This window comes from Prionailurus viverrinus, chromosome C1 (assembly GCF_022837055.1).
Source record: "Prionailurus viverrinus isolate Anna chromosome C1, UM_Priviv_1.0, whole genome shotgun sequence".
In the NCBI taxonomy this organism is placed as follows: domain Eukaryota; kingdom Metazoa; phylum Chordata; class Mammalia; order Carnivora; family Felidae; genus Prionailurus; species Prionailurus viverrinus.
The window spans coordinates 4,565,142-4,592,302 of NC_062568.1; the positions used below are offsets into that span (position 1 = coordinate 4,565,142).

Consider the following 27,161-nt stretch of genomic DNA (forward strand, 5'->3'; position numbering starts at 1 on the left):
GGTGACAACGCTCATATGAGCTAGAAATAGTCCCGCCAGACGGACTGAGTCTGAGTCAACGTCTCCATCCCTCCCAGTCGTTTTTCTTTCAGACCCTGGCATACCACCGGGGCTTGACTGCAATGCGTTGGCTAGTTTTATTTTTAGTACAATAATACATGCTCTGGAAGATAAAGTTGTTATGCATAATTCAAGAGGCAAACGCATCTCAAATTAGAACTCTGACCAAACACGTGTAAATTCAGGTAACTTCTTTCACGTGACCTCGAAGTTACCAGACCATCTAGTTGGTGCCCACTTAAAGTGAGGTTTTGAATCAAAGCAAGGCAAAGGAATGCCATGGAACAAAGGCAGTTGAAAGAAAGATCACGTCCACAATGCTTGCAACGGTTCAGAAGGTAAACGCGTCAATCAACAGCTTTTTATGTTAGCTCCTCTGAAGGCCTGGTTCTCTAACGCCTTAACATTTATAAAGTCATCTGCAGCCCAATTAGCTGTGCATTTATAATCTCCTATTACCCTCACATCAACACAGAGAAGTGATTAATTATTTTGACGTTCATAGTAATGCCATTAATCAGAATACATTCATTGGGTATTAATGACTGGATGCGGTGGGTAATTGTATATGAGTTCTACAGTAATTTAGCAATTGATTTACTAGTATTTGATGAGTTGAAACTGTGCGAATGGAAGATTAAGTGATACAATTCTAACTGATTATGAAAAGGCGATCAAATAGACATTGAAAAAGATTAAATAAATGAAGAATTTCAATTGTATATTCTGTGTGAGCCAACAAAATTTTAAAGGAAAGTGCAAATTAATTTTCATGTTCTACCAATGGGTATTCAGGAACTGGCTTAAAAAAATGTGTCCAATTAGGATGTGGTTTTCATATGCAATGAATTTCTTTTTTCTAAATGGAGATTACTTAATGCCAGAAATAGGCACAGGAAGAGATTTGACAGGCTTTGTTGTAAATTTTGCTCCAAGAAAAGATTTCATAATTTTATTTTTTATACCATCATGCCCATTATTTTGGCCAGTGTTTCTTATATTAATTGCCACATATACTTTTTTTCTTAAATGTTTTTCAATCCTATGAATTGTAGCCATACCTCATTTATTCACATATTTTTCTTTACAACTTTAAATGTAGCCTAGAGCCTGGCTTTTTAAAGTAAATCTAGGTATGAATTATTCAAAATGATAGATAGTGAAAGGCACATTATTATGTATGTGTGGTGTACTTTTATTTAGACATTATTTTTAGATTCTAGCAATAATCTTTAAAAGTGGAAATGATTAAAAGAATTCCATTTAAAAGGTTTGATATCAGAGAAACCAAGTTAGGGGACTCTCTAAATGACCTCCACGCTTATGTGCCAGCACTGCTGTTTTCTCAGGGGACCTGCTTTCCCAGAGCTATTTCCTCAGACCTACACAAGTCTAAGTTCCCCTGAGGATCCCACTTTAAATAGACGTTGGGTTGTTGACGTTGCTGTGGATAATAGGGATGATGGTGTTGGGAGTGGTGATGGGGATGGTGGTGATGATGATGATGTTGATAATGGTAGTGATGATGGCAATGATGATGATGATGATGGGGGTGATGGTGATGATGCGGATGATGGTGATGGTGATGATGGGGGTGATGGTGATGATGATGGTGATGATGATGATAATGGTGATGGTGATGATGATGGGGGTGATGATGATAATGGTGATGGGGGTGATGGTGGTGATGACAATGAAGATGGTGATTGTGATGATGGGGGTGATGGCGATGATGATGATGATGATGATGCTGTGATGGGGATGATGATGATGGGGGTGATGATGATAATGGTGATGGTGATGATGATGGGGGTGATGATGATCATGGTGATGGTGGTGATGATGGGGGTGATGATGATGATGGTGATAATGGTAGTGATGATGGCAATGATGATGATGATGGGGGTGATGGTGATGATGATGATGATGCTGTGATGGGGATGATGACGATGGGGGTGATGATAATGATGGTGGTGATGATGATGGGGGTGATGATAATGGTGATGGTGATGATGATGGGGGTGATGATGATAAAGGTGATGGTGGTGATGGGGGTGATGGTGGTTATGACAATGAAGATGGTGATGGTGGTGATGACCATCATTTATAGAGTCCTTTCTACATGCTTACACCGTACTAATCGCTTTGCCAATATTAAGACCTTTACTCATAATGACCATCTCAGGAAATAGGTAGTGTTATTATCTCTGTTAGAAATAACCCAAGGCATGAGTGGTGTAAATCGCTCTCCCAAATTCAGAGGTGGCGAGAACTCGACCTGGTGGTAGAGCCAAGTATGACCTCCCGTTACCCTGATGTTGGCACTTGGGCCTGGTTAATCATGTTGGTATAGATAGTAAAGCCACTCATTAGGAGGAACTGATTTGGAATTGATGAATAGATGTGGTGGGCAGTTACTTCTGCAGTGTGAAACGTACACTATCTACAGGATAAGTGAGGTGTTACAAACTATAGACTGAACCTGCAGGTTAATATGCACATTCATTATATCCCTATATAATAAAAGGAATGACAACTAGGTGTTTTTCCTAAGCTTGTGTCCGGTTCTTCCCACTCCTCCCCTGTCTATAGGTGGGCCACTTTCATGGCCAACCCTGCTTGGTGAATACTAAGGAATACCGAGGAGAGGGGTGATGGAATTAGTATTTTGTGAGATTGCCACACTAAGTAGTAGCTAAATAGTGCTTCCTTCTGAGTCAAAGGGCAGACGGTGGGTGTAGCCCAAGAGAAGGGGTTTTATATGATTCCTTTGCACACCTGTATTGGTTAGACTCCAGTCTCATCTGCTGTAATAGAGAGACCTCAGATACACTGGCTGAAGCAAGTTCCAGGATCATCGCTCTCATGTTTACAGTGAGCAAGTGGCTGGTCCAGGACTGAGAGGGCAGTTCTGAACCCTCACCACACAGGTTCCACCTCTGGATTCAGACTTGCTGTCCCCACTGCCATGGGGCAGTAAGATGGGAGGGATGGGCAGGGCAACACCTGCTCAGTCTTGGTAGATGTACATCACAGAAGTGCCACATATCCCGTCCCTGAGTCGCTGAGGAGAGGCGTGTTCTTTAACTGGGTGGCCCAGTTCTCAGCAAAAACTCCTATCATTAAAGGGATGTGAGGAGAATAGATAACGTCGGGCAACTAGTACTTAACTCCTCTAGTTCAAATACTCAAGTCTTTACTTAAGACAAATAACTTAGTCTAATATTAGTAGAGGAAGGAGTGTGGGAGGGTGAACCTGTTCTTCAAAAAAAGAAAAAAGAAACAGAAATATAGCCCTCTGGGCTAGTAACCCTTTACTGCAGGAATAGATATTTCTTTTGGAAAAGTGTAGAACGTCAGCCTAAGGAGCCTTGGCTCATGTTACAGTGTAGAGCCCGTGTTTCAGCGCTGACTTTTCATAGTCTTCTCTGCAGCATGAACACAGAAGGTGCCGTTGAGATCTGGACAAAGCCAGGAGGCAGGTTAAGAGCCGCTGCCTCTGACAGTAAGATTTACTGAGAGCCAGTCATTCTGTCTTCAGGGGATAGCACGGGGATTGTATTTTTTTCAACAGTCGCTCCCCATTATCCCTGCAATTTCTTTTTCTTTGGAGCAAATGATAGTACTTAATACATACTTTTCATAGTTGTTCAGCCAGTTGTAATCCACCCGATGATTTCCGTGTGTGGCCACGGCAGAAGTATTTGGTCTGCTGCTGTTAATGTGCCCTTGTGTCTCCTGATTCAGAAAGCATTTTTGGCCATACGTTACTTGGGAACCGGCAGAAAATGAGGTAATCCACATGAGTGAGTGTTCCCAACAGCAATATCCTGCTTCAAGGATCGAAACTGGAAAGTAAGCAGGCGAACAAAGAACCCAGCCTTTCCATGGAAATCTAGAGAAAGCCTTGTTTCCAAAAGACACAAAGACCTTGAATGAGGTCCTGGGGTGGTCGGTGTGGCCAGGCACTACACAGGTGTAGTGACAGCTTTTCTGGTGCGTCTTCACTTTCCACCGTAACTCTCGGTCTGCTGGCATTCTCACACCTGCAAAAGAAAGACAGCTTCGCTCGGGTAGTAGAGGGTATGAGTAAGCCTTGCTTTCAGGATCACAGAGGCCTGGGCTTGGTCTGGGTTCATATTTGCTGCCTGCATCAAGCTCTCTTTTTTGCCTCTGGCCTGACATTGTCAAACGATGATTTATTTCTCCGGTTTTGCTTCTCAGTCCACAGGCACTGAGTCACAAATCCATGGGGATCCCAACCAGCTTATTAAGCTTTGCGCTAACCTCCATTCTACCTTCTTAAACAAGTCAGTGCAGATACACCGTTTCATCCATGCTTCTGTGGCACGGGATGTGGGAACTGGGGGGTTTTGCCTTCCCAATGCCTATGTTAATACAAAAACCCTGGGTCTCCAGCTGGAGCTGAAACCCGTAATATTTCAAGCCTTTCATGCCTGTCGGCTGCCAGCCATGGGACTTCCTGGACTGTGAACGGTTTTTATAGGTTATAGGTTTGTGCCAAATGACTCGCCAAGTCTTAATAGGAAAAGTCGGCAGTCTGTTTGCAACACCTACTGCTCAAGTATTTACGGCCAGAATTTTTATTTTGCACGTATGCTTTCCTTTAACAGGAAAGAAAATGGTCTTTAGTCAAACCACTGAGGTGAGAAATGCAAATTTCATTTGCCACTAATCCCAATGAGGTATTAACTACAAAGTCCATTTAAGACCTTTAGTGTTAATATTAAAGAGGACAAGTGGTAAAATAAACAGTTAATGGCCCGGAGCCCGCCATCTCGCTTGCTCTCCCAATTGATGCTTGACCACTCCGTCCCAAAGATAATGACTGGACCCCCTTTCAGCTGCTCTCCGCTTCTCATTGGCACCAGGGGAGGCGACTTTGGCAAAGTCACCGTTTTAAAAGGACTGTAGTGATGGCAGGACGTTTTATTACTGTGTTAATGAGCACAGTGTGGGGTTGTGGGCAGGGCAGAGTGTTTGCATGGTTTTGTGCAAGCTTAGGGGAGGAGGAGTAGGGAGAGGCAGAAGGAAACCCAACTTTTATTTGTCATCGTAACTAGTTACTTGAGGGTGTTAACAGATCTCTGGATAATCTTTGGAGAAAGTTTCCCTTCATTATCGTTTTCAAGCTCATTAGGGAAATCACCAGATGCGTAGCAAGTAGAAGTGGGCTCTCCAAGTGTGGCAGTAGCTTTTTCCTTCTTCCCTCCCTCCCTCCAACACTCCCTCCCTTTCCCCTCCCTCTCTTCCTCCCTCTCCTCTTCCTTTCCCAGCATCTGAATTCTAAGGTGAACTATGTAGCATCCTTGAAAGTTTCTGTCGGGGACCACAGTCTCCCCCTTTGGATGCCGAAGTTGTCAAAGGCCTGCCATCATGTAGTTCCAGATGTCCTCCATGCTGCAGAAATCTTGTCTTTTCTTATCAACCCCACCGTGGAAATATCATGCCGCGACGTGTTTCAGTTAATTCTTCCAGTATGACTCTGCTGTGGTCTGATGTCAACACACAACCGAGTTTATACCGTGAATATTGGCCTGGAAAGCTTGGTTCTGGCTCCCTGTTCTCTCTCTCTGTTTCCTCTCCCTACATGCCCTTCCCTGTCCCCAAAATGCAACACCGTTTGTATTCAGATGAAGCCCCAATTTATTTATTTATTTATTTATTTTTTAATTTTTTTTTTTCAACGTTTATTTATTTTTGGGACAGAGAGAGACAGAGCATGAACGGGGGAGGGGCAGAGAGAGAGGGAGACACAGAATCGGAAACAGGCTCCAGGCTCCGAGCCATCAGCCCAGAGCCCGACGCGTGGCTCGAACTCCCGGACCGCAAGATCGTGACCTGGCCGAAGTCGGATGCTTAACCGACTGCGCCACCCAGGCGCCCCTGAAGCCCCAATTTAAATATTCAGCCCTGATGTTTCTGACTACTCATGTCCTATGTCCGGCCACCAGCTTTTGAGCACTTCATTTGGAAAAGGGGTCTCATCACAATCTCAAATTTAGTCTGTTCACAACAGAAATCTTGATTCACTTGCCCAGTATGACCCCCACAAGGTTGCTTACCGTATGTATGATTTTGTCCTTCCCTCATATCCCACATCCAACGTATATGAAGTCTTATTGGTTCCTCGTCCAAAATGTGATCTTTGAAAAAGCGTAAGTCATGTGCTTTTCCCCTGGTTAAAGCTCTTCAGTGGATTCCCATTTTACTAAGTTTCACGAGATGCCCGCTGATCTGGCCCTTCCTGCCTCTCTGTCCTCATCAAGATGCTGGCCATTGACACACTGATGTCCTCATCCGTGGGTCACACTGACCTTCCCATCCGTGTGACGCATGACCTCCTCCTCCATGAGGCACGTGACCTTCTCAGCTCTCTTTGCTGGCTCATTCTCAGCCTTTAGAGCTCATCCTGAATGCGGCCTCCTACTTGGAGCTGGGTAAACGTCTGCTGCCTGGAGGACCAATGAATTCAGCTTCCTTCCGTCCCACACTGCAGCCCATCACACCCGTCGCCTGTGCCCGCTTGCTCACTGGAGCACATGGTCTGTCCACGTAAAGTGGCCCAATATTTCTGCCTCAGAGTCAGAATCGTAAACTTGGACCGTACACAGTGATGATTTAAATATATGTTTATTCATGAAAAGTTTCAAAGAACCCTAGTTTAGCATTTGTTGTGGTTGGAACGAAGACTGTATTTTCTCTTGAGACTGAGAGGGTGATACAGTGTAATCAGAAGTGGGAGAATCCCTGAAACTTTTGCTGGAGGGCCTTGATTTTCTTCCTTCCTTCCTTCCTTCCTTCCTTCCTTCCTTCCTTTCTTTCTTTCATCTTTATTTTTGAGAGAGAGAGACAGACAGCAAGTTGGGGAGGGGCAGAGAGAGAGGGAGACACAGAATCGGAAGCAGGCTCCAGGCTCCCAGCCGTCAGCACAGAGCCCGACGCGGGGCTCGAACTCACAGATCACGAGATCGTGACCTGATCTGAAGTCGGACGCTCAACCGACTGCGCCACCCAGGCGCCCCTGGAGGGCCTTCGTTTTCTTTCTCCACTTCTGCTTTGTTTTCCTGTGTTGGTGTTTCCTTTCCTTGGGTCTCATGCAGTTTCCGTCTCGAGCTTTGCTGTTCCTCCTCTGTCTTCCTCATCCTTCCCTCCTTCCTTCTTCTCTCCTTTCTTTCTAAATCTCGTCTTTCTTTTTCCTTTGCTTGTTGTTAAGGTAAGCCAGGCGTTAGTTAGCTAGAGCGACCCCCAAGTGACACCTGCTACACGGCATCATTCTGTAGTTTTTGGAAAGACCGTCGAAGACGCAGGGGCTGACAAAAGGCAGCTGCAGGGCAGCTCCACAAACAAAACCAGAATGCTGTCTTCATTCCTACTTTGTGGGGTTTTCTCCACTTAAGTAGTTGGCCTGTGGCTCGTAGAATTCTGAAGAGGAGGACAGGCTTCTCTCTGCAGGTCTGTATCAAGAATTATATTACGTGTATTGATTTCATGCTATGAAGGAAGAGTAAAAGTAGTGGCCATCTGCTCTGCATTTCTTTAAGTATGCCGGAAGCGTCCATCAGTTTGAGTGCAATGTCAAAGAAACCACACTGGCTTTTCAACAACTTTCAAATGATCACTTATAAAGCCCCAAAGAACTTCCTCTTTCTAAAAAAAAAAAAAAGTGAATTCCATTTCATTTCAGATTCTTCCTGCTGCCCCTTTGTAAAGGGCACAGCTCCTGCTCTTGGCATGTGGGCTTTCCTGAGGGCAGCTTTGCTCTAACCCAGCTGCAGTCTGATGAAAGTTAAATTGGACAGTATTACTTTTCATTATGAGCCGCTCTAAGCATTTTCCCTGAGACATGATCAAAGGGAGGTGCCAACAACTTACTGAAATTTCACTCTTACCTAGAAGGAGCTGGCAGGCACCGTTCTCGTGTGAGCCGTATATTGCTGAAAATAGCGTGCATATCCTTTTGACTCCCTGTGGGGGGTTAGGTGACATAATTAGGAATTACATAGTAATATATGGCATGCTGTTGCAAAGATTGATTTCTTTAATAGTTTGCTAAAGTATTTTAGGGCCAGAATACTCCCGGTCTTATTAAGCAAATAAAGCCAGTGTAGAAACCTTTATCAGAGGTGTCTCTAAGAACTTCAGAGACTTAACGATGAGCTAGAGAATAGAAATATTGTCTAAATAACAGAGTCACCTAGACTTTCAAAAACAGATGCGTAAAACGTGCTTTCAGAGGCTCAGTGCATGCCTCTAATTCCAGGTGATTTACCTTAGTAATAATATTACTCGTGTTACTGAAATTAGTTTTTCTACCAGACCAGTGGTTCTTAACTAGAAGCAATGTTCGAATTACTTAGGGAGCCTTTTCCAAAAACATGCCTGCCAGAGGTCCCCCCAGACCTGAACCTCCCAGATTCTGAACCACTTATGTTGGAACGTTGGCAGCATGTACTTGGAAAAAGCCCATGCAAAATGATGAAGCTTCTGGTTTCAAAACTGGTTAGGGATCACTGCTCTTTTTTTTTTTTTAATTTTTAAAATATTTACTTGTTTTTGAGAGAGAGAGAGAGAGAGAGAGAGAGAGAGACAGAGCATGAGTGAGGGAGGGGCAAAGAGAGAGAGGGAGACACAGAACTCCAAGCAGGCTCCAGGCTCTGAACTGTCAGCACAGAGCCTGATGCAGGGCTGGAACTCACGAACCGTGAGGTCACGACCTGAGCCGAAGTCGGACGCTTATGCGACTGAGCCACCCAGGCGCCCCGAGGATCACTACTCTTGACTAGAAGAAGATGAGCTCAGAACAAAGTAAATTGTAAGATGCTAATGTAGGGGTGGAATCGAGAGACCAGGTGGCCCCCAGAGGGGCACGGGCAGGCACAGGACAACAGCATCTAAGGCGATGACTCAGTGCCTGGTACTCCTCTTCCTTGGGCATCAAGTATTTTCCCATGACGCTTGGCCTTTCTCAACAGGCCGGAGGTCTGAATGGCCGCTAGTCGCATGCTGTATTTGTTTGCCTAATATTCCATTTTGTTTTGCTCGTCAGACTCAAATGCTGAGTTAAATAAACTCATGGTCTTGTAGAAAGAATGTTGGTAACGTTTTACTTTACATTTCCTATTGTCCCCTACTTTTTCTTTTCTTTTTTCCAGGTTTTGTGAATGATTCCATTACCAAATCTATTGTGGCTTTGCGCTTAACTCTGGTGGTGAAGGCCAGCACCTGCGTGCCGGGGGAGAGCCATGCAAATAACTTGGAGTGTTCAGGAAAAGGAAAGTGCAGCACGAAGCCGTCAGAGGTAAGGGGACGCCTGGTAGCTCTAAAGCCTATATTTACATAAATACGTATATCTATGCTCATATATTGCTACGTATCTATCTATGTGTCTATCAAGAATGACAGGGAGAGACCAAGTGCACTTGCTGAAAGAGTCCCTCAAATTTCTGGTTTTGATTGCACATTGGTATGTGACATATAGATCTTCAATCTCCACATAATTTTTATTTTTTTTTAAATTTTATTATTATTATTTTTTTAATGTTTATTTTTGAGACAGAGAGAGACAGAGCATGAACGGGGGAGGGTCAGAGAGAGGGAGACACAGAAGCCGAAGCAGGCTCCGGGCTCCGAGCTGTCAGCACAGAGCCCGACGCGGGGCTCGAACTCACGGACCGCGAGATCATGACCTGCGCCGAAGTCGGCCGCTTAACCGACTGAGCCACCCAGGCGCCCCTCCACATAATTTTTAAAGTAGTGATAATAAATCTGTGCGGTGCCAGATTTTGCTTGGGTATAAAGTAGAGATTTTATGAGAAGAAATAGCCATCGTATCTGGTAGCAGAACCAAGAGAAACGGAAGACAGGAGAGGTGAGCAGGCTCATTCATTTCCCAGTTGAGCACAGAACCCCTCCTTAAACATTGCATTTCTCCAGCGCCTCTAGCAGAGTTACAAAAGCAAGAGAACAGCACGAGGAGGAACAGAGAAGAGGCTGGGACGAGAAGCCTGACGTTACGTTTGACCTCTGTGGGCCAGTGTCCTCAGGGCTACGGCAGACCTGAGCCCTGCTCTCCATTTTCTTTAGTGGCTCGGGTCACATGGGCCTGGGGCTGGGGCTGGGGCAGGAGCTGAGTACAGTTCCTCCTCCTTGTTCTTGGGTGATTGACAGGATGTGGGAGGCAGACCCGTAAGGGACTGTGGCCACCGAGACCCACTCCATCACTAGAGAGCTCCATTAAAACAGGTGGACTGCGGTCTTTTGCAGGTGACCTGTGGGCTGTACCCAACGTCCCAACGTCCCGGGAGAGGGAGACTCTGCCCTTTACGAGGGGGCCTGTTCCATTAGGGCACATGTGTTCCTCTCACCGCCTGCCTCCTTGCCCGTCTCCCCAGTTCTGCACGTTTGTCCACTGGAATTCGTGCCAAGTGAAGTGGGTCCCCCAAGTCCCAAAAGAGCATGATTTGTTTTATTTATTTATTTATTTATTTGTTAATTTCATTTAATTTAAAAACACTTTTTTAACATTTTATCTTATTTTTTGAGAGACAGAGCACGTGCAGGGGAGGGGCAGAGAGAGAGGGAGACACAGAATGTGAAGCAGGCTCCGGGCTCCGAGCGGTCAGCACAGAGCCCAACGCGGGGCTTGAACCCACGGACCACGAGATCATGACCTGAGCCGAAGTCGGAGGCTCAACCGACTGAGCCACCCAGGCGCCCTGAGCATGATTTGTTTTAGACCAGTGTTAAAGGCAGCACGGGTAAACTTTGCCCCGTGACGCCTCCCGTGGGAATGCCAGCGCATTCGGCGGTAGCGGTGTGAACTGGGTGGGGGGGGGGGACCGGCAGGTGGGTGTTGGAAGACACTTTCACGTGTTGCTCGCGTCATCTTGGAGAACCCACGACTTTGATGTCTCGGCTGCGGTATTACAGTGGTGTCAGTTTCCCGTTTCCTTGTAAGATCGTCCTCCGCAGAAGGCAGAAGGACCTGAGAAAGTAGTGGGAGCAATAATTTCTGCTAAATGGTTGGAAAGGAACACGAATGCAAACCAAAGCCAAAACGAAATCCCTGGTGGAGGGGATGGTGCCCGGCATGAGTCCAGGAGGCAGAGTGGGACTTCGTTTACAAAGCCAAGCCTGCCCTGCGAAACCCGTTTTCTTCCATCTTGGCCAACTTGGATCATTTTCCTCTTCATCTCTTTCCTGAGGGGAAGCTCCACTTATCAATTTATTTTTTTTTAACATGGTTGAAGGTGAAGTTTCAGCTTTAATTTTTTTTTTACATTTTTAAATGTTTATTCATTTCTGACAGAGAGAGAGAGAGAGAGAGAGAGAGAGAGAGAGAATGGGTGGGGGAGGGGCAGAGAGAGAGGGAGACACAGAATCGGAAGCAGGCTCCAGGCTCTGAGCCGTCAGCACAGAGCCCGACGTGGGGCTCGAACTCACGGACCTCGAGATCATGACCTGAGCCGAAGTCACATGCCCAGCCGCCTGAGCCACCCAGGCACCCCTATCAATGTATTTTATGGGGAAAGTGAAGAAGTAAAGGCTATTGAGAGTTCTTCTGTGACAGTTGACACTAAGAAGGGGTATAGAACCCGAGAAAAGATGAGGAAGCAGTGGACAGCTTATTTGCTGAAGATGTTCCAGAAGAGATGAAGCGTGAGAGACTGAGGAAAGCCAACCACTCCAGCTGGAAGAGTGTCAGACCTCCCACGCGCAAAGAGGAGACACAGCGGTGTTCCCCAAATTCATTCCTACTATTCCCAATGAACAGTTCTGAGGCCTGGTTAGCCCCCAAGAAGACAGCAGTAGTGAAAGAGAAATGTCTTCAACGGGGAAGGGAAGGCTGTTCTTGGAAGTTGGGACCGACAGAGAGGTTGTTTCCTTGTGAGCTTTCTCTTATAATGGATGCCCCATCTGGGGAAACTTTTACCCATAAAGCAGCCACCGTGTTTTCTGAAAACATGCACATTGCCGGCTTGCAGCCCTCACCTGTAGAACTGATTCACCGAAAAGGCAGCAGAAGCATTTAGCACCTGGCAGGTAACTTGGCAGACCTTGCCAAAGTGCTTCGTTTTTCCTGCAAAAATGGCTCAGAAGCCTTCATGAAGAATCTGTGCTGATTTTATTTAGCAGGCCATTTCAGGGGAAGTGCGGCTTCCTTATGGGGGCCGGTTCTTTTGAGGGGCTCTGAGTGCCCCCCCTCCCCCCTGTGCCCCCACCTCCTGGGTCCACAGCAGGTGCTCATAAGGCGTGAGGCCTCTGCTGTTGTCCCTTCTGCCAGAGCTTGCATTTACCTTCAGGGAACTGAAGGAAATTGTGGCCAGCCTTCTTACCTGAGCCATTGTAATTATCCCTGGTGACTGTAAGCAAATGACTAGGCTGGAATTACCATATCCATTTATAGACCCACCACATTGTTCTCTTGGAGAGAGCCGTCTGGAAGCCAGTCTCCCCATTCACAGAAAGATGGCAGGAGTGGGAATGGAAAGTTGACTCATCTTTTTTGAATCGATTTGAGTTCCCGTGGCTGTTCGTGTTTGTCTTCGTGACTTAAAACAATGACTGAAGAGTAGTTTGCTGGCCATAAAAGACTGTTGCTGTCAGGTTTCCTTCTTTGTGCTGTTTCCTAAAATTAGAAGTCATGTAGTCCAGTCTTCTACCTAGTGCAAGAATCCACTCCACAGTACAAAACCAAAAAGAACTCTACTGGATGGTTTAAAGTGATTGTTGCTAATCACTTTTGTGTCTTTATTAGGTCATCCATCACAGTAAGAGCACTTCTGTTCTGTCCATGCCACTGTCATTTCGTAATGGACCTCGTTTCTTTTCTGTCAGATGCGCTTCGGCTGGAGGCCTTTCCACACTCCCAGTTGATGGGTGGTCTGCAATAAAACTGTGGCTCGCGGCTCTTAGATAGCACACCATCCTGGGAAAGTCTTTTTATGTGTTTACTGTAGCATGGTCAGGAGCTCTCAGTGTTTGAGAACTGCTTTCTTTACAAGGGTTGATTCTGATCTTTTTCTTCTCCTTATAAAAAAAAAATGACTGTGGTCACTACTTGCCTTTGAACTCTATCACCAAGTTTGGCTGCTGCCCACTTGATAATTCCCCAGTTATTTTAAAGGTGAGTATCAGGGATCTTCGCTGGTGTGGACCTTAAGCCTTCTTCAGATCCAGTTAGGTTCCATGGATCTTGTCTCTCAAGAGCAAGAGTTATGTATTAGGATTATCCAGAGAGACAGAACCAATGGGATATATTATATATGTATGGATGGCATATATGTTCTTATCATATCATATCATATCATATGTATTCGAATTAAGGAGATTTATTTTAAGGAATAAGCTCACTTAGGAATAAGCACATTGTAGCGCCACTCATCGTAGAGTCTTGGTGAATCCAAAGTCTGAGCAGGGAAGGCCAATGGGCTGGAGACTCAGGAAGGAGCTGCAGCTCTAATGCAAAGGTGTCTTCTGGTGGAACAGGAAGAGTGTGTGTTGGGGATGAAGTCTGTAGGCTGACCGTCTGTTGCAGAGTTTTCTCCTGCTTAGGGAAGGAAGGTCAGCCTCTTGCTCTATGCAAGCCTTCAACTGATTAGATGTGGCCCACTCTCGTGCTATGAGGATAAACTTCTTTCTTCAGAGTCCACTGATTTAAATGTAAATCTCATCCAAAGACACTCTCACAGAAACATCAAGAATAATGTTTGACCAAATATCTAGGTGACATGGCTCAGCCAAGTTGATACATAAAATTCATCATCACAAAATTCTATTTTTTTTTCTCTCATTCGCTCTTGCCCCCTTTCTGTCCAGTTGTGTTCCTTGTCCACAAGTGAAAGGAGTTGTTTTAAAATTTTAGTTTGCCTAAGGTTTGCCTAATATTTGAGGGTCTGACAAAAAAAGTCATATTCTAGGTCCCTCACTTAGGTTAGGATGCCTTTTATTGGGCAGCCAGATGCTTCTGATGCAAAAGTAGATCGTGGAACATCATTCTGGAAGTAGGGGTCTCAGGTGCTCATCATTTTCATGTTCTCACTGATTCCTTAAAGCAAATATACAACATCTTTTTTATTCAAGGATTTCATTGTTAATAATGTTATGGTCATGTGGAGTTAATAAAAAAAAGATAGATGTTGATAGGTGTTATAATGGTCAATATCTGTCTCAAAGTTTTCTTTTTGTTGGCCCTGGCTCTGGTCTGTATTGATAAGTAAATGGTGTCAGGCCTCCATTCTTAGAAGGTTCCTTAGGATTCTCTCTAGCTCTTGCCTTGGGAATCTATCATCCTTAGGCTGTTTGAATTGGATACGGAGCTGCCTACTCAGACTTTGTTTTGAGTGAGAATTGAACTGGCATCATGTCTGGGAGCCATTCCCAATCCCTTCTGGAGCTATGTCCTAATTCACTCTCCAGATGTGGGCCTGTTCATGAGAAAAGCAACTGGCATGTTGGGCTCCTGAAAGTTCCCGACCTTCTGTTACCTCCCTCCCTACTCTTGGAAGTCGAAGGCTCCAACTCCAGGAAGTCCTAATCCTTCTATAGCCGAGTTCTTCTGGCTAAGTTTGATATATTGGAAATAATCACTGACCTTAACTGGTTTCTTTGTCCCTGGCTTGATAACACCTGCTGTCCATGTTCCACAGCCCATGTGGCCTGGGTAGGAGACACTATCCTTCCAGGAGTCTGTCTGCTGTGTATCAGCACCCCTCTTTATTTTTTTCTGTTTCCAAGGATGTGCCTCTTTATCAGGGTTCCCAGTAAGTTCCCATTTCTGAGGTTTGTTTATCTGAGATCTCATTCCCAGGGCAAGGTGACAAGCCTGCCCTAAGCTGGGTGCATGGACATCCTTTCCAGCTTAAACCTCGGCTCCCTTCGCTGTCCATTCATCCCGCTGCTGCTTCCCCTACATCCGCGTGATTTTGCTCATGCTGTTCCCTCCATCTGGAATGCTTGTCTGTTGCACCACCCTACCCCAGCCCTCTGCTCCCTGCCCTCCCACCTTTCTAACTATATTTCAGGCTCTGCCCCAAACCTTCTTCCTTCTGGAAGCCATCCCTAACTCCTGCTGCAAACCCCCTCTTTCAAGCCTGGCTACATTTTATTTTTCTAATGAGACACACTACCTTTGATTTGTGCTTATATTTCTTTTTAAAAAAATTTTTTTTTCAACGTTTTATTTTATTTTTGGGACAGAGAGAAACAAAGCATGAACGGGGGAGGGGCAGAGAGAGAGGGAGACACAGAATCGGAAACAGGCTCCAGGCGCTGAGCCATCAGCCCAGAGCCCGACGCGGGGCTCGAACTCCCGGACCGCGAGATCGTGACCTGGCTGAAGTCGGACGCTTAACCGACTGTGCCACCCAGGCGCCCCTGTGCTTATATTGCTTTACATGCATTATCATTTGCATGCGTTTCCCTGCAGAGTTATTGCCTGTCTTGTACCGGCTCCTGCCTTAGGTTCTGGGGCGGACACATCTGGTTAGAGAAGACGTGGCCTCTGAGGAGGAGTTGGGAGGTTGTGGGGCGGGATGCCGAATGAATCGTGGATTAGAGTGTGGGGCGATGTGTGCCATGGGAGGGACCTTTTGGAGAGAAATATCTGACTCAGTGGTGGGATCACCGGGAGCTCCCCTGGGGAGGCTCCGATGGTGAGTTCCTTGACATTAGAACCTGTCTGGTTCCTTCTGTATCCACTGGAACAACTTAGCAGGGTGCTTTCTGCATGGGAGATGCTCAAAAACAGCCCGTGAACGAACAAGTAAAATAAACAAAAGCACAAAAACATGATGGAAAAATCAAAACTCCCGAGTTTTGAGTTAGATACGTAATTTGAATTATATGTTTGGTAACCATTAGGTCCCGGGAAAGACATGGTGAATTTGAGTCGGAAAACATTCTGGGATCTGAAGCCCCCAGACAGCGTGACCCAGAACGTCACAGGAACTAACCCCTTAGGGACATTGTGAGCAGCGTTGCCGTTCCTCTCTCCTCTCGTTTCAAGAAGAAATAGGTCAGAGTAAACCGAACCGGCCGAGCCTTTGATGACATCCTCCTGTCGGTGGGCACCTGTCAACAGGCTCCTCTCTGGGTCAGGAAGGAGCGACGGACGCTGCAGAGGGCAGGAGGGGGTGTCGCACGCTTTCTTGCATCGCGTCTCCGAGAGCTAACGTTTCCACCGCCATTAGTGCAAAGCCTAAAGGCCCTAAGGAGGCCTGGCAGAAAGAGGGACGCGGTGGGCGTTTGAGGAAGAAGTGGGGAGGTGGGGAGAGGGTGGGCAAGGAAGCCCGTCAGGGAGTCCGAGGAAGGGCATTCGCCGTGTCCTCAGCATCCAAATAGCGCCTCGGCAAGGCTGCTGTGGCGCTCCTTTCTCCCGGCTGGGTCGAGTGTGTGGCGGGGTTAGGCCCCACGGTCTGCCGGCGCCGTGGCGGAATTTCTCCTCTGAGTGGGGCACAGAACCCAGCAAGAAAGGGTCAAGGTGGAGCGGCGGGTGGAAGGCTACTTGATGAAGCCGTTGTAACGTATGGCATCGTATGGCGATCTCCTGATGGCATTACAGAGAAAAGAGACGAATTGATCCTAAGACATTCTTCCAAGGAGGGGGGAGACTTTCTCTTGACTGAGTAAACAGCTTATTGCCAGTGCTCATTAGACATCTTTGAACTGGAGAATAGAGGCTTTGGACTGAGTGCCAAAGCGAAGGTGTCTGACGTACGTTTATTTGCTAATGAGGGTTGGGTGATCTGTCCAGCAGATTTTCCTTGCAGACGCTGCATTGTGGACCTCTGAGGGAGAAGGTACTTTTATGGATAATAAAAAAAAGAATAATAATTATTAGACACATCTTAAGCACAGAGATCATAAAAGGGAGCGCAGTCCAGCCCAGCTGTCGCCTCGTCAGTGGTAAAGGCTAAGCCGGTCTAGAATTTCATTGACTCATGTCTGAATTATAATTCTTGGTACTAATGTAATTAAAAAGCCATTGCTGCCTCTTACGTTATAAAACAGAAGGATGATCCTATCGTTGCCCACATAAGAAACAGGACAATGTACGTCATTCTATTATAACTTAAAGAAATAACTAAATTTATGTCCCAAAGGATAGATGTTTCGTCTCGTTTCTGTTTGGCATAAGCTTTTTCCTGAAGGTTGAAATGTATCTCTCCCTGACAGCAAACAGTTGTAGAGGCCTTGTTGTTGGCATCCAGATATATCAGGGCAAGGAGTATATCACCGGTGACATTTCCAGGGTCAAAGAATTGAGAGCGGAAGGTGATTTTTAAAGGACTCCGCACCTGTTTTATTTTTAACACCAGGTAGCAGAGGCCTAAGAGAGATTTACGATTTGTCGGAAGCCAAGAACTAGTTCTCGGGAGGGGCAGGACCATAACGGAGGGACATTGCTGGACGACTGTCCGGGGCTCCTCCCACTGGGCAGCCCCGCGTCTCCTAGAACATTCAGCATTACTGTGAGCCTTATTGTTCGTGTCCTGTCTCCGTGTAAAGGTTCACTGTCCACTACAGAGAAAGCCAGGCATCGCCTGGTTTCAGACTTTCCAAATGATGTGACCTCAGGACCTTTTGGCGAAGCCCCCCGTCAGGTTTAACATACACAGAGATTGTGCGGGGACCTTGTTACAATGCGGATCCTGGCCCTGTGGGTCTGGGGTGGCCCCGAGATGGGATGGCATGCCATCAGAGATCAGACCTCAACATGGGAGGCCACCGCACTCAAGACCTTTCAGAGAGGCTTGGAAGATTCAAAAACTTCCATTGCATGGTTTAGGGCATACACTGTACTACGGGAGTAAGCTCTCGGGGACTCTCTTATTCTAGAGCAAACTTTGAGAAAATCACAGTACAGGTGAATCAGGTAACTAATGCAGGGAAAGAGAAAGTCCCTACAGGTACGGCATGCGGCCCTTTACGCGTTGCCCAGGCACTAGTTTTTGTTTTAGATTGCTTCCTCTGCACCGTTTTATTGAGATATTAATCGACATACAACATTGCGTTAGGTTGAGGGGTACAACATAACGACTTGATACAGGTATATATTATAAAACGACCACCACAGTGCGTTTGGTTACCATCCATCACCTCCCTTAGTCACAGAAGTTTTTCTCTTGTGATGACAACTTTTAAGATCTACTTTCTTACTGACTTTTGAATGTATGATACATGCTGTACATCTTAGATCCCCAGGAGTGACAAGCTTCTGGTTATAAGATGAATAAGTTCCAGCAACAGGTTGTTTTTCTTTTTTTTTTTTTTTTTTCAGCCCCCGAGGTTTGCATTCTTTTGGTTACAACTCTTGGTCTTTGCAAAGGGGAGAGAGAGTAATTTCTAACTCTGTATCGGAGACAGATGACTATCATTCTTAGATTTTAATTAAAGACTTTTTAGAACACAGAACTAAGGCTCTGACTAGCACTGTATGCCTGAGAGAAAAAACCACCACTCTGGAGCCTGGTGGGCATGCTCTCCTCTCCCCTAAAATACTTATCTTCTTGTCCTATTTTACGGTCCATAAGTCAGCGAGCTGAGCGTGACCTCCCGGAACGGGGCCGCTAACTGGCTGTGCCCGCCCGCGGAGGGGCTCCCTGTGGGGCGGCACATTGTCACTCCTCTTTAGGGGTCTGAAACCATCAGCTCTGCTTGTTTACCACAAAAGGAGTTTATTCCGCTTATCATTTACCTTTCCACGTTTTTGTTCCCTCATCCGTCATGAGCACCACTGTGTCAGGCACGGAGCTGCACTCTAACAAAACAAGGATGAAAGACAGTGCCAGGGTCCCTGCCTTCCCGGTGCTGGAAGTCAGAAAACTGACTTTGGAAATCACTGAACTTGGCCCTTACCCCATGCCCAAATCTTTCCCGAAACACCAACCTCCTCAGCCTTCCCCAGCTTCTAATTAAATACCTAGCCAGTGCCCATTTGAGGGGGTTGGCACTTCTTCCAGATTTTTTAGGGAAAAAACAAAAACAAAACACCCTTTGATTGCTTCTTCACCATGGTTTTCCATCCGGGGCAGCTGCTCCAGATACAGCTTTCGTATAAATGTAGTCCTCTGCCTCCCTGTGGCCTGAGGAGATCAGAGCTTTAGTTTGATTACGAAATTTGCCCCATTCCTTCTGTGACATCGTCTTAGGTTTTAAGAATCGATTCTGGCTTTGCAGCTTAACCTTCTGAGTTGGGGAGCGTTACGTGGATTCAGAATGAACGTCGTGTGTTAGGGTTTATAGTACAGGACAGCTTTCCCAGACTGAACAGAGACCCCCAGCAGGCTTTGGGCATGCAACTAATGTCTCCATGGCAGGCACAGTTGGGGGGGGGGGTTTCTCCATGGTGTTAGTGGAGATCTCCTGGTCCTTCTGTCCAAAAATAGCTCCCTGCTGGCCTTCCCTGTGCTTTTTCTTCAGGGATTGGCCCCATTTTCTGCCTGCGCTGACTTACAGACCCGCTGGACAAATTTGCCCCCTGGATGCAGTGTTTGTGGTTTTATTTACAAAACAGTTTGGCTCAACCTAGCACAGTGGTTTTTGACTTTTTTGGTCTCAGGATTCCTTACAGTCTTAGGAAGTGTGGAGGACCCCCAGAGTTTGTTTATTGTGTTTTATCTGTTGATATTTATCACATTAAATTAAAACTGAGGAACTTAAAAATATTATTTCATTTAATTAGTAAACCCATCGTTTCATGGTAACATAAATTAACACCTTTTAAATAAAAAGTAACTATATTTTCCAAAGCAGAAAAAATTCAGTGAAAAGAGAAGCATTGTTTTCGTTTTTTACAAATGTCTTTAATATCTGGCTTAAAAGAAGACGGCTGGATTTTTTTTTACATTTGTTTTTACATCCAGTCTATTGCAATGTGTTGTTTTGGTTGAAGTGTGTGAAGAAAATTTAGCCTCAACAGATACTTAGTTGGAAAAAGGAGAAGTGTTTTAATAGCAGTTTCAGATGATTTTGGATATTTTTCTTGAACATAACATTTGACAAGTGGCAAATTCTTAAAGGTTAATTGAATGCAGGAATCCGAAGTCGCATCAATGAACTCTTGTGCTGTTAGACATCCATTGATACATCCTGTGTTTTGGATCTTCTACCCATGAATGGTTTTTAGAACTTCACCCATTGGTTACTTGGAAAACACAGGAGTCCTACAGTCTCCAAATGTTGACACATTTCATTATACCACGGCACAAAAAATCACATTGGTGATTAATTTCAACTCCAGTCTCATCAGGGAAGGCTTGAAGTATTGGAAATCGATCAAGCTCATAATGGCAGATAAAAATTTTCCAAAATTCTAATTTTTCCTTAGAAGTTTGAACCTTATCCCTGATAGCAAAAACTATTGGTTGTTTTACTTGACAGGCTCATTTCATTCGAGAGAAAATATCTGCTGAGCGGCCAAGTTTGAATAGTTATAGTTCATCAGTCATTCTTTCGAGGAAAAAAAGGTGTCCCATGGAAAGTGGGCCAGTTCACGACTCAAACTACTGCACAGGGAGTGTGTTTTCTTGAGGCAACCCCTGGCCTTGGGGGCCCCAGTGCAGCCAGAGGGCCTTATGCACACCTCCCATTTACCATTTTGTTACAGAGACCATCAAAAGGACATGCAGTCAAGGGTTGCGAGTTGATGACATTTTAACTTTTTACTTCTTGGTCAAGGACATTCTGAGTGCACCTGGCAGTTTTCCCCCTGCAAATGCTCGATGGCGATGAAGAGGCATTGACGGCTGCCACAAAGTGTCTGCTTTGATTTGTGTGAAGGCATCAACCTCTCTTCTCACTTTTGTTTTGCACCTTTAGTACCAATTTCAACAGAGTGAAAAAGACACACGTTTTAATTCTATCATAAGATAGTGTTGGCCTCATGGAACCTCTCCCCAGAGGTCGGGGGAGTCCTGCCCTGGTCCAGGCCTTGCCTCTGACGTCTCTACTTTCTGCACATTTAACCTATTTTTCTGCACACCTCCAGGCTAGCTTTGAACAGTCAGCTCTTTCTGTCTTTGACCTTGAAAACCACTTTGCAACTTTTGTCTTTCCTCTGAGATGACTCTCTGAATGGCTTCTTTGTAAACAGCTCTGGGTCACTTTGCTGAAGGCCAGTTTGACAAGTCCTCATTTTTTGTGTGCCCCTTGACCTTCACCCTCAGGGTCTCAGACCGTTCCCACCCATACCTACGCCCACCAGCAGCACCCCCCCCACCTCCCGCTGGGGTCCCCAAGGCAGAGCCTTGTCCTTGACTTTTTGTCCATTGTTCCATCCTTGCCAGCCTCTGGCAAAGAGCCAAATCAAAAACAGAGCGTTTCTTGAAATCCTGCTTAAAAGATAAAATAAAAGCGGGCCATTTACAATTACAGAAACCTAAACTGGTTAAAACCAACCTTTCTTGGGGCGCCTGGGTGGCGCAGTCGGTTAAGCATCCAACTTCAGCCAGGTCACGATCTCGCGGTCCGGGAGTTCGAGCCCCGCGTCAGGCTCTGGGCTGATGGCTCGGAGCCTGGAGCCTGTTTCCGATTCTGTGTCTCCCTCTCTCTCTGCCCCTCCCCCGTTCATGCTCTGTCTCTCTCTGTCCCAAAAATAAATAAACGTTGAAAAAAAAAATTTTTTTTAAAAAATAATAAAAATTAAAAAAAAACCAACCTTTCTTGTTACAAGCTCTTTAGGTAGTGAACAATAATGAGGAAATGGAACAGATTGCTTTTCAGAAAATCAGCCTATTTCATTGGGAGAAGAGCCAGGAATTTGCTCCTGGATCTTGCCGTGAGGAGGGTAAGGACAGCGCTGGCATGGAGAGGAAGCCAGATTATAGGGAGCATGGAAGAGCTTGGGTAAGCAGTGTGCCTTGCCTTTTTGCTTAAGCTTGGCACTGACCAGAGGGAGAGAGCGTGATGGTACTCCAAGCGGGAAACTGAGTCAAAAGGAGGATTTTTGCTTCTAGACCTGTGGACGCATTGCGTTGATGTAGGCCAGAGCCAAGAGACTGGCTGATGAGGCAGTGTGGTTGGTGGGGTATAATTAATGGATGAAGTTCCTGGAGGGGATAGTATCAGGAGAGGTGCAGGAGGGCTTTAGACAAGGGGAGGAAAGCTCCCGTCTCTGAGGCAAGTGATGTCAGGCACAAGCAGTGAGAGAACTCTTAAAGTCATGTTTTTATTGAGGCGAAATTCTTCTAGTAGAGAATTAACCATTGGAAGGTGAACAGTTCAGTGGCATTTCGTACATTCGCAGTGATGTGCAACCAGCATTTGTGAAAGCTGAAAGGAGAATAGGGTCACCTGTGTCCAGGGGTTTTAAAATGGAGTCAGGAGGCCCTGAAGGAGGTGGGCCTCGTGCACATCCTCACCGGTGGAACCGGGAGCTTTTGACCTGGGCCAAACTGCAAATGTCCCAAGGACTCGACCTGAACACCTAAAGTCTGCTGCAGGAGAAGATTTCACTTAGCGATGGCCTTAGTAACCACTTACATTCAGTTAAGATTCGTTTTCTGCCAACATCCATCAACATTCTTTGTAAACAACATGTACAGGCTTTCCCTTTTGTCTTTAATGTTTGTTTATTTTTGAGACAGAGGGAGACAGAGCATGAATGAGGGAGGGTCAGAGAGAGAGGGAGACACAGAATCTGAAACAGGCTCCAGGCTCTGAGCTGTCAGCACAGAGCCCGACGCGGGGCTCGAACTCACGGACTGTGAGATCATGACCTGAGCCGAAGTCGGACGCTTAACCGACCGAGCCACCCAGGCGTCCCCCCTTTTCTCTTTAAAAACCCTTGACTTTTGTTCCCTTAGTGGCGGGTGCAGTTTGGATTGCTGCCGGAATCTGGGCTCCCCGAACTGCAATTCTGAGGCCCCGAAGAAAAGCATTTGTTTTATTTTAGCTCTGCCTCTTTTCTCGGTTGACACACCCTTATCTAGTTTCAGGGCATTTTCATCACCCCAAAAGGAAACGCTGTACCCATTAGGCAGTCACTCCCCATTCGTTCCCCCTGCCCTTGCTGACAACCAACCTGGATTCTCTCTCTATGGGTTTACCTGTTCTTGAGATTTCATAGAAGTGGAATCATACAGTATGACCTTTTAAGATGGCCTTCTTGCTCTTGGTGTGTTTTCCAGGTCATCCATGCCATAGCCTGTACGAGTTCTTCCTTTACACTGTTAAATAATATTCCATTGTATGGCCATGCCACGAGTTGTTTACCCATTTACCATTGATGGAAATTTGGATTGTTTTTCAGTTTGGGGCTATTGTGATAGTGCAGCTATGAACATGGGTGCCCAAGTATTGTGTTTGAGTCCCTGTTTTCAGTTCTTTTGAGTGTATAGCTAAGGAGTAGAATCGCTGGGTTGTATGGTAATTCTGGTCAAGGCAGGGTTGGGCCCAGGATATCTGCTCAATCCCAGGTTATCCTTTGCCACCTTGGTTTATTTCTAGGGAATATATGGTAGAGAGGTTTAGAGCAGATGGTACCCTAATACTGCCTTGACTGGAAGCTGGCCAGGAACCTCTCACCTCTGTGACAAAGGGGCAAGACAGGCATCACCCCCCAGCTGTCACACTGTCATGAGCCATCCTATGGGTTTCTTCCTGCAGACTGTCTTCTCCTTGTCCTCCAAGAATAACCCCCAAGAAACTTGGCCCAAACCTGAATGTCTGTTACTCATCAGCAGCAGTGAACTCATCCCGTACTCAACTTCCTTTCACGTAATGGGCATTGGAAGCTAAGATCAGCATTTAATTGAGCCATAAGCATTGTTCTTCCCCAAGTTCACACTGGAGGAGAATTTCCAGTTTAATAATTCTGCAGTTACAAAGTCAATGAGGGGCAGAGGCGCTGGCTTCAGAGGGAATGAGAAAGCTCTCCCTGGAACCCAGCAGGTGCTCAGTGATGGATACACAGAGGGAGGCTACCGCAGGCCCCCAGGGGCCATTGCTGTGAAGGCAAGGACCCTCCTCTATATGACTTTAGGTGGTTTCCACATGATTCTGGCCTGAAAATTCAAGCCGTGTCTTAACCTTAGACAGAGCTGACTATGTGATATGTGCACGGGGATCTCATTTAGGGCTTGAGGGTGGAGGGAAGGGCGCAGAGAGTGCTGGTGTGACAGTTTTCCAGGAGTCCACAGAGGTCATAGTAAATGTGGAATGTTCCAGCATTTTCCAGAATATAAAGGTCATTAATTATGTAGGACATCAGAACCGTCGTTTATACACCTCGTTTTTGCAGTCGGCAACATTCTGGCAGGAAAGGGCAGGAAGAGGAAGCACATGAACACAGAAAATACTGGTGGCAGCTTACACCGTGACATTTATACATTCCATAAATAATTATGCGTGTGTGTCTAGATGTATATCTATGGAAAAACTTAAAAAGTTTCGCTTTTTCTCTCTTTATTTTATGTCTACATTGTAGTTTAATAGCTGCTCTCCTCCTAACTTTACTAAGATGATTTTGGTCTTTCTTTCCTACTTGCTTTTTTCATTTCTTCACATGCTTTCTTCATCACATTTTATTTACCTGTATCCATTTTCTTTAAAACTACCTGGTCTCGATTTAATTTGGTATATACTGAAGAGCTGGTGAGCAAAGTACAAAAGGTAATCACTACCCAATAGTGCTAGTAACAAAGAGTCAAACAGAGCCATTACAAATCAAGCAAATTAACACAAGGGACATTAAAGGTCAGTGGAGACTGAAATATAACAGCAGTTGAAGTGGGGAGGAAGCCACCTGCTGAGGAAGTTTTGTAAGGGTCTGGAATGGAAAGAGAGCCTACAACAAGATGAGTGGCAAATGCCACGGTTGGTTTGAACTTGGATTCGGTGAAGGGCAAGGCTGCCCCACAGGCCAAGGTCACAGACTGTGGGAACTCACAGTGTAATGTGATCACTTTTCTTCAAGTTGGAATTATCTTCATTGATGTTTCAACCAAAGCTTGCTGCTCTATTTTGGGGGTTTCTTTACACATGGAAGATTTGGGGGATTACAAAAAAACGGTACCATGTTGTGATAGGTAACATCGGAAGCAGCTGCCAAATGTGACTTTTGCCTGCTGGGCTTTTTCAGGTTGCTAAACTAAGTACAAATGTTAAGTATGAGCTTCCATATTTAGATTAGTACAATATTATACGTTCCATTTTCTACTGAAAGAACAATTCATTTTGCAATTAATCAGATAGACTCCATTAAATTCAGCTTGGTTGAAATTCACAGGATGGAGACGTGAGTTGCATTGCTGTGTCCTGATAGAAAGGATCTTCCGCTCACCACAGCCCTGTGAAGTGGACATTTTCTTCACCCAGATTATTGGATGTGGATATAGAGTCTCTCGGGAATTAACTTACATGATTTCAGGAAAAGCTGAAATTTAGGAATTTTATAGTACTTCCAAAGGCACTAACATTTAGCTTTGTTTAGAACGGTAAGGAGCATATGAAGGCATTATTTTTGTCATCTAGCTGGAGAGAGAATTCAAGGCTACAGCAAATACCCATGTGTTTAAAGAGAGCGGTTCCTGTATTGGGTCCAGACGATGTCAGTGTGGACTTGCACGCTTGTACAGACCATTCTGATGACGTATGAGGCTTTGTGGCTCTGTGGCAGCCAGTACACATGGAGGTAGATCAGGGGGGTCAAGGTCCGATCCTGCTACTCACTGATATTGAGTCACTTAATCCCCCCAGAGCCTTCTAGTCACAATGATGTGCAACTAGCACCTGTGAAGCACCTGTGAAGCTGAAATTAAATGGTCACTTGTGTCCAGGGGTTTTCAAATGGAGCCGGGAGGCCATTAAGGAGATGGGCCTTATCCCAATGATGGGGATGATGACAAAGCCCATGTCACAGGGCTGAGACACGAACAAGACCTGGCATTAGCACACATCCATATAGGAGCTGGAAGATGTCCTAATGGAAGGTGAAATGAGATCTTTTATGTGGAAGCATTTTGTAAAGTTCTTTACAGATAAAAGGTGGCACATGCGATATGCAAACCAATGAAAATGCCCTTCGTTGCCTCCCATCGGCAGCCATTTTCCTGTGGCCCTTGCTGCCCTTGGTTCTCCAACCCTATTATCCTTGGAAGTTTCTGCTTCCACTCAGCCTGTTTTGAACTACCCAGGAAGACTTCTGGCCTGCACAACACGTTTTAGTTCACTTTAGTGGAAGTCATTTGGGGCTAAGCTCATGTTTAATTTCCTTCTCAGAGATCCAATTTTAAAGGATAATTGTTGGGACAAAGTTGATGCTAGAATTTCTGAATCCAAAGTCCCTAGCATATGCTTTATACATTATCGTTTTTGTTTTGTTTTGTTTTGAAAACCGGTGCTATGAACAAATAAATGTTGGTGCAGTTGGCCACAGAAATGGGCAATTGGCAGTTTGTCTGTTACTTTTTTCCCATTGTTTTGAAGTGCTGCTTATTACTTAAGTTTTTTCTTCAAATTTGTATTTAAATTCTAGCTAGGTAACATATAGTATAACATTGGTTTCAGGGGTAGAATTTAGTGACTCTTCACTGTAGCTAAATGTATTTTTAATTTTGCCGTTAAAAACTAAAGCTGTTGACAAATACCAATTTTTGCCAGAAATGCTCATGAATATGTAATTGCTCCCCAAGGAGAACCTTGCCAAAAGGGTCTTCTAAAAAATAAGCAAAACCATGGTTATCAGCCAGCAGTAGTCAGAAGAAATAGATTTATTTTTAATTTTTTCTTTTGGAGGTCTTTACTTTTGAACTGAAGGTTCTTTATTTTTTAAAAAATGTTTTTAAAAAATAAAAGTAACTTGACACTGGTTTCATCTCGTTGCCCATGCTGTTGGACCGAAGGCCGTGGTCTGGGGGCGCTGCGCTGGTGTAAGATCCAAGGATATCTAGGGAGGTCTTTTCCTCTCCAATTCCCTTGACACACCATTCTGGAGGGATGCCTGGAATCCTGTTATTTGAGCTTGATTCCTGTGTAATAAAGGCATGATTTCCTATTTAAATGCAAATGTGCCTAAAATCGTATCAAGCTAAGGTTTTATCTATCATTAAAACTGAGTAACTTAGTTTAGTAAGGGG

General features: G+C 45.3%; 1 protein-coding gene across 1 annotated transcript in view; it reads left to right on the plus strand.

Moving 5' to 3' along the window:
- Positions 1-27,161, plus strand: part of DNER (delta/notch like EGF repeat containing) — a 321,726-nt gene that overhangs the window by 159,810 nt on the left and 134,755 nt on the right. The window contains exon 5 of the mRNA XM_047873611.1: positions 9,237-9,382. Within this exon, the coding sequence (XP_047729567.1) occupies positions 9,237-9,382 (146 nt within the window). The remainder of the gene's footprint in view (positions 1-9,236; positions 9,383-27,161) is intronic.